This window comes from Adiantum capillus-veneris, chromosome 18, assembly GCF_014529385.1.
Source record: "Adiantum capillus-veneris isolate H3 chromosome 18, ASM1452938v2, whole genome shotgun sequence".
NCBI lineage: Eukaryota > Viridiplantae > Streptophyta > Polypodiopsida > Polypodiales > Pteridaceae > Adiantum > Adiantum capillus-veneris.
This window is the reverse complement of record NC_140948.1, coordinates 71,991,985-72,004,463: the sequence shown is the minus strand read 5'-3', so window position 1 is coordinate 72,004,463 and position 12,479 is coordinate 71,991,985. Positions and strand designations below refer to the sequence as shown.

The window sequence follows — 12,479 nt, the reverse complement described above, 5'->3', positions numbered from 1 at the left end:
ATATAACTGCTTGTTCCAGGAAAGCTTTTGGTCATCCCGATGAATCATGCAGTTTGAGGACCAGAGATGTTCGAGGTTCTTCCTCTCGGACCTTATGAAACTCTGGACAGCTATTCTGCGAGGGAGTAGACCTGATCAGGTAGGCCCTGTCCAGAGCACGGCTTCTGCTGCTGACACCTCGCTAGCTCACCAACATCAACATCTGCATAATTATTGCTTGCTATCTCTGCTCTGGAGGAACCCTATGTCGAGTGGTGCACTCAGCACTGCCACAAAGAAAACAATTGACATGGCAGCGGAATGGAGGAGACTAGTTCTCCGAATCCTTTTCCAAGGAAGGAGAGGCTCAAATGAAGGGAAACCGTACAGTCTCCCTCTGAGGGAACCATAGGAACAAGACAACATGGCTAATATCTCTCCCAATTTCAGAAACATGAGGCAATAGTAAGGCTAGTAAATAGTTGAAAGGAAGGTGCAAAGTGAGAAAGGAGACGTACTTAAGGCTAACAGTAGGGCTTTGTAGATACTAACCAGGGGGTTTAAATGGAGGGCCGCTTCTTTTTATCGTTGGCCTTGTAATTTGTTGTTGTTGAGGCCAGGCTGTGATACCAGTGTTGGCCAAGGGGATGGGAGAAATCTCTCTAATCTTCTAATTGTGCACGTGCACACACACACACACACACACACACAACCATCTCTATCATTCTTCCCAAGATTGATGCAGATAGCACATTTCAGAATCCAATCATGTACACCTTATCACAAAGAAGAGGACATGGACTATTGCTTGCTCTTTGTGCAAACTAAGAATTGTGGTGACATTGTTTGTAGGCTTATTATTACATTATTGTGTGTTCAGGTTCCATGTCATGGCTTTACATCTTGATGGGAGCCAATCAAGAAATGGCTGGAGGATAGAAATATTAAATGCAGATGCTCACAGAGTTTGAATACATTTACATTTTGTACATAATTTTGAAGACCGCAAAAGGACATGAATGAGATGTAGAGAAAAGAATAGTTTTGACACAATTTTACAGATGGCAAAGCACACAAACGAGAGAAGAATACTTTCAAGTGGTCAAAATGCACCCAATCTGAAGGGCGCATCAATAGGGTTAAGTAGGTTATTTGTATTGGAGGCTTAGAGTGACTAGCTGTAAGCCTTAAAAGACCAAGAAGTATTTGACAAGAATATGTTCGGCGAGAGGTATGGTGATGCCTTCCAACTGCCATGATTTGAGTAGTATTTGAACCTCAAGGCTGTAAGAAGCTTCAATATATCATTATGATTCACATGTGTCGCGTATACATAACTACAAATCGATATATTTGTTTGATTTTTGATCTAGAGGTCATGGTTCGTGTGTGTGTGTGTGTGTGTAGGATGCTTAGGGCACATGATCCATTAAATGCAGATATTTTATCATACTAGTCATAAAATAATGGCATACTACAAGAATTTCTCGTACGACAAGTACAATTAACAAAGGTGAACAAGGGTGGTGGGTAATAGAAAAAGGTGGTGGCTCTCTCTCTCTCTCTCTCTCTCACACACACACACACACACACACACACACACACACACACACACACACACACACACACCGTATAGATCTTTGAGGTCTCTTGGGATAGTTTCCTTCTTCTTCTCTCGTGCTCAAGGTAATGAAATTGTAGATGTTCATTAGAACATAGCAAAATGTGGTAGTCTCGTGATAAAAAGATTTAGATACAATGGCCATTGTATTGAAACTTGTACACAACTAATACATCCAAGAGACATGAACAAGATGTAGACACAAGCTTTAGGATGAAGTGGGTCAAAGTGCACGCCTATAAAGCAAGATGACGAATAATTCACTAGTGTACATAGATTGTGCTATTTAAGTTATAATAGCATTAGCACTTGACAACATTTGTCAACGTTTAGAGCGACATTATCCCGCACAAGCATGATAGGTATCACGTGATCTATTTTTCCAGAGATCCCTTGTAGGGTATGCAAAAAAGCCCTTGAAATAGCCATTAAGCAGATACATTGACACATACAAGGTGGTTGAATGTCTTTTGAAAGCCCTCACTTCCTACATTTTCTAGAGTACTTTAACACTAGGTAAGAGAACTAATAGGACACGAAAGTGTTTTTTTAGCTTTTTGAAAAAAACCTTGCAATCTCATAAGAGACGTACTCACTTTGAGAAATCCATCATTGATCTTGATGTTGAGAGGACACAACTTATGGGAAAAATGAGTAACCCTAAAAATCCCTCACGCTTTGGTAATGGTAAGCCTCCAAAGTTGAAGCACTCATGCATTTTACATATAACAACTTCTTTTTTTTCGTTGAATTGCATATTAAGAAGACTAAGGATTTTCCTAGACCAGAAGATAAGTTTTCCCGTAAACTTCAATGGGGTGGTGATCAAACCATATGTTTGTTTTAACCTCACAATTTTGTTTTTTGGACACCAAATAAGCTACAAAAAAGTCACGATTTTCTCATTTTGTCGACATATCATTGAAGTTCAGGTCCTTTCGGACCTTCAGGATCATAGTAACCATGGACCATGCCAAAAACCATTGGGAAGATCCCATCCGAAACGATACTGGGAACAACAAGGAAGCACTAATACAGTCAATGAAAAAAACTAGGATTTACATTACGGCCGTTTGAATCTCTTAGAAAATGCTCAATATATAGGAAAATTCAACATTTATGAAAAGATATTGATATAAGCTACATAGTTTGCAGGCTTGGCTTATGCTATTAGTACCTATATGAAGGTTACACTTACTAGTATAAAATGCCTCAAATTCTTAGTAAGCTCAAAACAAGAAACTCATTCAAGTAGCTAGCTATATGGGGTATTAGGTGTTCCAAAACTCTACTTTTATGTTATGGAATACATCCACGCAGTCAAAGTTCCCTCTTGATTTTATTGCAGCTACCAAAGATTTCATGAAAGTGCAAAATTTAACCAAAAAATAGGAATACAAGTTTTTAGTATTTAGGGTAAAACTTTCAATTTGAGCATGGAAGTCCTCTTTAAAGCATAGAGACATGTTGAAACTAGTAGGGCTGACACTCTAGACCTCTCAAATATGATTTTGAGGCGTATATTCAAAAGTTAGAAATTGACCAATAACAACACCATTTTTTTTTTTCTCAATTTAGGTTGAGAAATGTTTGTCAAGATTAAGGTTATAGGTGAAATTAGTATCTTAAAAAAATATCAAGTTTTTTCAGCTCATAAGATAACTTTATAGACATAAAAAACTAAAAATTTCATTATGGACCTCTTCAAATACTTAGAGGAAATTGCTCACTTAACAAGACATAAGAATGTCCCATTATCAATCTAGTGTTAATTAACCTTGCTTGAGCCATGCACTTTGTGCAAACTAATGAATTTTGGTGACATTGTTTCTAGGCTTATCATTACATTATTTGTGTGTTTAGGTACCATGTCATGGCTTTACATCTTGATGGGAGCCAATCAAGAAATGGTTGGAGGATAGAAATATAAAATGCAGATGCTCACAAAGTTTGCATACATTTACATTTTGTACATAATTTTAAAGACCACAAAAGCACATGAATGAGATGTAGAGAAAAGAATAGTTTTGACACAATGGTACAAACAGGCAAAGCACACAAACGAGAGAAGAATAGTTTCAAGTGGTCAAACTGCACCTGATCTAAAGGGTGCATGAATAGGGCTACGTACGTTATTTGTATTGGAGGCTAGAGTGACTAGTTGTAAGCCTTAAAATAACAAGAAGTATTTGACAAGAATATGTTCGACGAGAGGTGTGGTGATGCCTTCCAATTGCCATGATTTGAGTAGTGTTTGAACCTCAAGGCTGTAACAAGCTTCAATATATCATTATGATTCACATGTGTCGCGTATTGATAACTAAAATCGATATATTTGTTTGATTTCTGATCTAGAGGTCATGGTTTGTGTGTGTGTGTGTGTGTAGGATGCTTATGGCACATGATCCATTAAACACATAGATCTTATCATAGAAGTCATCAATATAATGCCATAACTACATGAATTTCTCATAGGACAAGTACAATTAATAGAGGTAAAACAAGGGTGGTGGGTAATAGAAAAAGGTGGTGTAATTCTCTCTCTCTCTCTCTCTCTCTCTCTCTCTCTCTCTCTCTCTCTCTCTCTCTCATCTAATAGATCTTAGAGGTCTCGTCGGATAGTTTCCTACGATGTTAAAATTCTCTTCTTGTTCTTCTCCTCTCTCTCTCTCTCTCTCTCTCTCTCTCTCTCTCTCTCGGGCTCAAGGTAATGAAATTGTACATGTTCATTAGAACATAGCAAAATGTGATAGTCTTAGGATAAAAAGATTTAGATACAATGGCCATTGTGTTGAAACTTGTACACAACTAATACATCCAAGAGACATGAACAAGATGTAGACACAAGCTTTAGTTTGAAGTGGGTCAAAGTGTACACCTATAAAGCAAGATGACAAATAATTTAATAGTGTACATACTTTGTGCTACTTAAGTTATAATAGCATTAGCACTTGACAACATTTGTCAACGTTTTTCGCGACATTATCTTGCACAAAGCATGATAGGTATCACGTAATCTATTCTTCCAAAGACCCCTTGTAGGGTATACAAAAAAGCCCTTGAAATAGCCATTAAGCAAATACATTGACACATACAAGGTGGTTGAATGTCTTTTGGAAGCCCCCACTGCCTATAATTTTGTAGAGTACCTTAACACTAGGTTAGTAACCTAACAGGACATAAACGTGTCTTTTTAGCTTTTTGAAAAAAACTTGTAATCTCATAAGAGACACTCACTTTGAGAAATCCTTTATTGATCTTGATGTTGAGAGGACACCACTTATGGGAAAAATGAGCAACCCTAAAAATCCCTCATGCTTTGATAATGGTAAGCCTCCAAAGTTGAAGCACTCGTGCATTTTACATATAATAGCAATTTCTCTCGGTGAATTGCATATTAAGAAGACTAAGGATTTTTCTAGACCAAGAGATAAGTTTTCCCGTAAATTTCAATGGGGTGGTGATCAAACCATATGTTTGTTTTAACCTCACAATTTTGTTTTTTGGGACATCAAATAAGGTACAAAAAAGTCACGATTTTCTCATTCTATCGACGTATCATTGAAGTTTGTATACCCATGCTCATTAGTGACACTATTTACTTCTTCTTTTTTTAGATCGTTTCGGACCTTTAGGATCATAGATAACCATGGACCATGCCAAAAAAACGTTAGGAAGATCCCATCCGAAATGATGCTAGGGACAACAAGGAAGCACTAAAACAATCGATAGAAAACACTAGGGTTTACATTATGGCCAATGGAATCTCTTAGAAAATGCTCAATATATAGGAAAAGTTAACATTTATGATTATATATTGATATAAGCTACATAGTTTACAGGCTTGGCTTATGCTATTAGTACCTATATGAAGTACCTTACAAGTATAAAATGCCTCAAATTCTTAGTAAGCTCAAAAATGGAACGCGCTAGTTATATGGGATATAGGTGTCCCAAAACTCATGGAAGAATACTTTTATGTTATGGAATACATCCACACAGTCAAAGTTCCCTCTTGATTTCATTGAAGCTACCAAAGATTTCATGAAAGTGCAAAATTCAACCAAAAAATAGGAATAGAAAATTCCCTTATTGGCTTGGATACGTGCATTTTGAAATGCCCTCACATTTCCCACTACCCCCTAAGAGTTTTGAAATGCTAGCGCTCTAGGTGGCTTGGGAGGTGGGTACTTTGGTGCCCTAAGTACTTGAAGACAATGGGGATTCTTCTTTTTGGTGCTGCTTGGGGAAACATTTTGAAGCTTAAAAGTGTGAAAAGGGGCTTGGAATGGCGATGAGGAGTTCTTGTTGTGGCTTGCGGATTATCCTTGAGGTTTAGAAAAAGTGCAAAGTCTTGTACTCTTGTGATGGCCCCCCCCCCCCCCCCCCCCCCCCCCCCCCCCAATCCCCTCTTCCTCCCTTCTCGAGCACCAACGAGAAGGTGAACAATGACAATTATGCTCATTGGAACTTGATCATACGGCTCTAATTTTGCAAAAAGGATTATGGGATACCATTGATGGCTCAAAGATGTGGCCTAAAAGGGACATCAACAATAGGTATACCCATTTTCAAGATGAGGAGCACCTCAAATCAAGTGTTGATTGGGATGTGATCAATGCAAATGTGATGTCGCCCATTGGGGAGTCTCTCACAAAGGAAATTTCTCCAACCATATAGACTTTGAAGACTATAAGTGCAATGGTGTCCAAGCTCGTTGGAATGTTTGATTGACATTCTATGATGCGAGCGGTCACCCTCCTTGGACAGTTATTTTCCATCCATTTTGAGATTGGAAGTTCAGTGTAGTCTTTTCTAACGAAGGAAAAGGTTATCTATTATCAACTCTTGGCTATGAAAAGTGCATTGATTAGTATTCAATTAGCTGCTCTAGTACTTATGAAATTTCTTGAGGAGTACGAGATGGTGTCTAGGACATTGCACTTGCAAATCACAAAGGAAAAGTTGGAACTCGATGATATCAACTCTTTTCTCATTGAGGAGGAAACTGTGTTAATCACTCAAGGCAAAGTTCAAATTTCTAGCAAAGGTGATGAAGCACTTGTTGCTTCGGATACTAGAAAGACATCCAAGGCGTTATTATAATTGTGGAAAGCATGGTCATTTGTTTTGGGATTGCAAATCCAAATGCAAAGGCAAAAGCTTCACACAAAGGGCAAAGGCAAAAGCAAGCATGATGAGGACATCAATGACAATGATTTTGTGAGGAGAGTCTTCTAGTGTGGTAGAAACTGCACTAGCAAGGGCTCCAACCTTCTATTTAGATGGCCATTTTTGCCACTTGCTTAAGCAAAAGAGAGTCTTGTAAGTGGTAGAGAGCGGCAAAAAGAGATCCCTATACATGATTTGGACCAATATGTTAGAGTTTAAGTTATCCGTGTTTGAACTGATGGGTGGCGGTTCAAGGCACATGCATCTTGCAAAGTAGGGTGTATAAAAATCACTATGAATGTGCTCTTGAATGTGGATTCTTGGATGTAATGTGGTCTACAATTCATTTTTTTGTGAGAAAAATGGTGCTCAAGATGGGAATTCTTCTTAGGTAAAAGGTTGGTGGTAGCAAATTCAAGGTGTACCTAGTTTGAGGCCTTTGTTGGGGTGTCCATGGTAGCTTCTTCATCGATTTGGTCTTCTTGCATATGCCCACTGGGAGCTACAGAGAGGGTGTTAAAGTTATAGCATCTCATGTGAATAGCCCAATGCATCCCAATATTTATTTTGTATTTAGGTATTAATTTAACCTGTTTTGAAAATATTTTGGGTGGGGCAATTCTCTAAGGGACATAATTAAGGTCCCACATTAGTATATAAGTACACGCAGCCCCCTAGTCTATAAGTACACCTAGCACCCATTGTATTATCATCTATTTCATTGCTTAGTTGGTTGGTTTAGTAGACTCAAGGGGATTGTTTTGGGATTTGGGTAAAGCTTGTTGGGGTATAAAGCCCCATGTGGTCGCCTAGGTAAGTGGGCGGGCCGCCAGGTATGTACACATATTCTTTTGTAAAAACCTAATAAGAACTCACTATGCTCTACACATTACAGTAGAGCGAGTTCACCATATCGTCGTGCTCTTCTTCTCGCACTCTCTCTCGCGTCTCACTTCCTCTCGTACTCCTTCAACTGGTATCAGAGCTCAGATCGAGGCTCGGGGCAGCACTGCAGGAGGCTAGAGTCACCAACTCAGATTGGAGTGAAATTCGACAGGCGAAGACACGGCCCCAAATCTTGTGGGAGAGCCCGAAGGCCCTGGTGTTCTCAGAATTTCATTCTGAGGTCATCTCGGCCACCGTTCGGCTTCGACAAAGGTCTGCGCAGGCCATTTTCGACTACGTGGTCTTGATGGGTGCACATCCGACTCTGCAAATTTGGGGTTTTTGGCCTACGACTGTAGGTGCTGAGGATATCGACACTCCCAGAGTGTTGATTTGTGGCTGTCTACACATCGAAGAACGGCTCACAGTTCTTGGAGGCGTGTCACATACGACACGGGCGCATCTACACACAGACTGTAGGCGACATTCACTAGTTCATCAGGTAGCTTGTGTTTGCTGCTTGATATTTCAGATTTCATCCTGACATTGCAGGTACTTCCACATGGGATGTATTGTCAAAGATGATGTATGTTTGTTGAGGGTTTGCTGGCTGTGAGTCACGCAGCAAACAACCGCCGCAACGGTTACAACATATAGTGGGAAATTTGTGGATGTATGACTTTGTGGGAAGTCTATGTACTGTCAGATTTACTGCAGCCTTTGTTGAGGGTCGAGTGAGGTTTTATTGAGCTGGGGGATTCTCGAATGTTGAGATCCTTTCGGTGATACAGGTCTTGGAGCGATCCCTCGAGCACCCTTAGATAGGCAGCTAGGATGTATTGACTGTGAGTTAGACAGTTGGGATTGCATCTTTGCTTTACTGCCGTTGAGGCATTGTCACAGTCTATGCTTACAGGACAATGACAGGACAGTGAGAGACAGTACAGGTGCAGGACAGGTTTACCCGCAGCTTACAGTGTTAGAGAGACAATGTTTTTTGAGCTGTTTTTTGGTCTGTTTTTAGTACACCAGAGCCATTTTACAAAGGAGACTCTACCGAAATTTATGCAGAATATGAAGCTTTCTTGGTTCATTTGACAGGTTGATATTGGTTCAGAGGTCAGTTTACAAGGGAAACTCTGCCGAATTTTTCCCAGGAAAGTAAATCACTGTGAAGCGTAGCTATGGCTGGATCACAGGACACTGCTCTTTACAATATCAAGAAGCTGGATGGAACCAATTTCCCATTGTGGAAGAAGAAGATTTGGCACGTGTTGGTACAAAAGAAGCAGATAAAACCTATAAAGCTCAAGGGGATAAAACCAGAAGATATGGACGAAGATGAATGGAGCGAAATGGATGAATTGACACTTTCTACCATTATGCTGACTTTGGCAGAAAGCGTTTACTTCAATGTAGCAGACGAGATGTCGGCTTATCAAGCATGGTTAAAGCTGAGTGATCTTTATGAGAAGCAGAGTGCAGCTTCATAGGTATACTGGCTTAAGAAGCTTGTTGACTTGAAGATGAAAGAAGGGACACCTATGTCCAATCATCTGAATGAATTCAACACAATCTATAGTCAGTTGTCAGCTCAAGGTGTCAAGTTTGATGAACCTGTTAGAGCTATGTTCCTGTTGATCACATTGCCGAAAAGTTGGGACACTTTTCGCACAGCTTTGAGTAATTCTGCACCTCCAGATGGTTTGAACATAGCACGTGTAGAAGGAAGTCTGCTTACTGAAGAAACCAATAGAAAGACAATGGACAAAGGCAAAGGAACAGCCTTAGTTGTCAGGGGAAGGACCAAAGAAAAGTACAAAGGTGGAAAGAGGAATCAATCTCGTAGCAAGTCCCGCAATGCTAAAGGCAAGAGTGACATAGAATGCTACCATTGTGGCAAGAAGGGTCACATGAAAAGAGATTGCAGAGAATGGAAAGCAGAAAAAGGCAAAGAGAAAGCTGAAGACCATGGTGAGAAGAACAAGTCCTCAGTGAAGATTCAAGAAATAAATGTGACAAACACTGTTGCAGAGGATGACAGTCTAGTGGCAGGAGACATCTACTTCTTGAAGAATACAATGGACTCAGCTCTTCTTACAGCATCTGATGGAAATGCACTGAGTGACTGGATTATAGACTCAGGGGCATCACTTCATGTGTCTCCAAACAAGGAGTGGTTTACCTCTTATGTGACCACTAAAGATCATGTTTGGCTAGGCAATGGGCAAACATGTGAGATCTTAGGTGTTGGAGATGTTCAATTGAAGTTTCAGAATGGCTCTTCTTTCACGCTGAAGAATGTGAGACATGTTCCCGCAATTACAAAGAGCTTGATCAGCACAGGTTTACTTGATGATGCTGGCTACGTCACCACTTTTGGACAGAACATGTGGAAGATATCCAAGGGTTCTATGACAGTAGCACATGGAGTAAAGTTTGGAGGACTTTACATGATTTATGTATCAAATGTCTCTAAAAATGTAATCAATGTAACCGAGCAGCCGAACGTTTCTTTGTGGCATAGCCGGTTAGGACATATGTCCAAGAAGGGAATGGAAATCTTGTCTTGTTCTAGTTATTTGCCTGGCTTTTCATTTAATGATTTTGAATTCTGTGAATATTGTCTGTATGGTAAGCAAACACAGCAGCCACATAAGCATAGAAGTAGTAGAAGAGATACACAGTTGGCACTTGTTCATAGTGATTTGTGTGGACCTATGCCTAACCTATCTCTAGGGGGAGCTTCTTAATTTATGACATTTATAGATGATTACTCGAGGAAAGTATGGGTTTACTTTCTCAATTACGAGGATGAAGCGTTTAGTGTTTTCAAAACGTTTGTCACACTTGTGGAGAATCAGAGTGGCAAGAAGCTTAAATGCTTACGCACTGACAATGGTGGAGAGTATGTTTCAAAGGCCTTTCAGGACTTTTGTGAGTCAAAAGGTATAAAACGTGAACTTACTGCTCCTTACAATCCTCCTCAAAATGGTGTTGCTGAGAGGATGAATAGGACCATACAAGAGAAGGTTAGAAGTATGTTGTCTAATGCACAGCTGCCAAATGGGTTTTGGGCTGAAGCTGTATCAACAGCTGTTCATCTTGTAAATAGATCTCCTAGCAAGGTTTTGCAGAAGGATTCAGTGCCAGAGATGGTATGGTCAGGCAAAATGCCCTCATATAAGCATCTCAGAGTCTTTGGCTGTGAGACATATACTCACGTTCCAAAGGAATTTAGGAACAAACTTGAGCCAAAGAGTAGAAAGTGCATCTTTCTGGGCTATGGTAATTCTGGTGAGATGGGGTACAAACTTTGGGATCCCGAATCCAGAAAGGTTATCCGCAGCAATGATGTTCACTTTAATGAAGCCAAATATCATTCTAAACCAAAGAAAGTTGAGGAGATTAGAAGAGTTGTCTTCCAAGAAGATGGACCTACACGTGCAAGACAAAATGTCACGGCTCAAGAGGAGCAAGGATAAGATAAAGTGGAACCACAGGTTGTGACTGAGCCTGAGCCACCTATTGTGCGTAGATCTAAACGTATCACGCGACCTCCTGATAGGTTTGTTCCATCTATGAACTATGTCATGTTGACTGATTGCAATGAGCTTTCATGTTACAAGGAAGCAGTGCAAATGAAGGACTCCGGGAATTGGCAATTGGCCATGCAGTCAGAGATGACAGCTCTGCATAAAAAGAAGACATGGAAGCTAGTTAAATTACCACAGGGCAAAAAGGCTCTACCTTGTAAATGGGTTTACAGGTATAAGATCACCGCTCATGATAGTCAGCCAAAGTACAAAGCAAGGCTTGTTGCCAAGGGCTTTAAGCAAGAACAAGGCATTGACTTTGATGAAGTCTTCTCTCCGGTGGTCAAGATGACTACATTGAGATGCTTTCTTGCATTGGTTGCCATATTAGATTTGGTGTTGCACCAAATGGATGTCAAGACAGCGTTCTTGCATGGTGATTTAGATGTGGAAATTTACATGCAGCAGCCAGAAGGGTTTGTTGAGAAAGGCAAGGAAGATTGGGTATGCCAGTTGTTAAAGAGTCTTTATGGCTTAAAACAATCACCGAGGGCATGGTACCATAAATTCCACAAGTTTATGCTTTCTCAAGGCTACAAACGTAGTGAGTTCGATCACTGTCTATATACAAAGAAGGCTAAGGATGGCAGTTGGCTGATCCTTATTTTGTATGTGGATGACATGTTGATTGCTGGCAAGCACTTGGAAGAAATTTCATCTTTGAAGTCAAAGATGGCAAAATCGTTTGACATGAAAGACATGGGTGAGGCAAGTTATATACTTGGTATGCGAATTGAGAGAGACAGATCAAAGAAGTTGATTCGGTTTTCTCAAACAGAGTATATTGACAAGGTTTTGCAACATATGGAGAAGGGAAAGGCATTGAGTGTTCCATTGCCACCATATGTGAAACTTAGCAAACAAGATTGTCCTGTGTCTGAAGAAGAACAGGCTAAAATGGATAAGATTCCATATGCGTCTGCAGTGGGTAGTTTGGTGTATGAAATGATTGCTACTCGCCCAGACATTGCATTTGTAGTGGGAGTAGTAAGTCGATACATGTCAAACCCAGGCAAGAAACATTGGGAGGCAGTGAAAGGAATATTGAGATACCTGAAAGCTACAAAGAGTATGTGTATATGCTATGGGAGTCAGGAGCTAAGTGTAAAGGGTTTTACAGACTCAGATTATGCAGGTGACTTAGACAACCGAAGGTCTACATCAGGGTATGTCTTTACATTGGCTGGTGGAGCAGTATCATGGCGTTCTAGATTACAAGATTGTGT

General features: G+C 40.1%; 1 protein-coding gene across 5 annotated transcripts in view; it reads left to right on the top strand.

Annotated features, from left to right (window-relative positions):
• The window catches only part of LOC147435860 (uncharacterized), a 97,030-nt gene extending 95,703 nt beyond the window's left edge, over window positions 1-1,327 (top strand). For 2 of the 5 annotated variants that reach the window (XM_086488775.1, XM_086488773.1), the window contains exons 18-19: window positions 20-139; window positions 860-1,327. In XM_086488775.1, the coding sequence (XP_086344901.1) occupies window positions 20-98 (79 nt within the window). In that variant the 3' untranslated portion in view covers window positions 99-139; window positions 860-1,327. The remainder of the gene's footprint in view (window positions 1-19; window positions 140-859) is intronic. The other 3 variants (XM_086488772.1, XM_086488774.1, XR_015185123.1) reach the window with 2 other exon arrangements.
• Window positions 1,328-12,479: the final 11,152 nt, after the last annotated feature.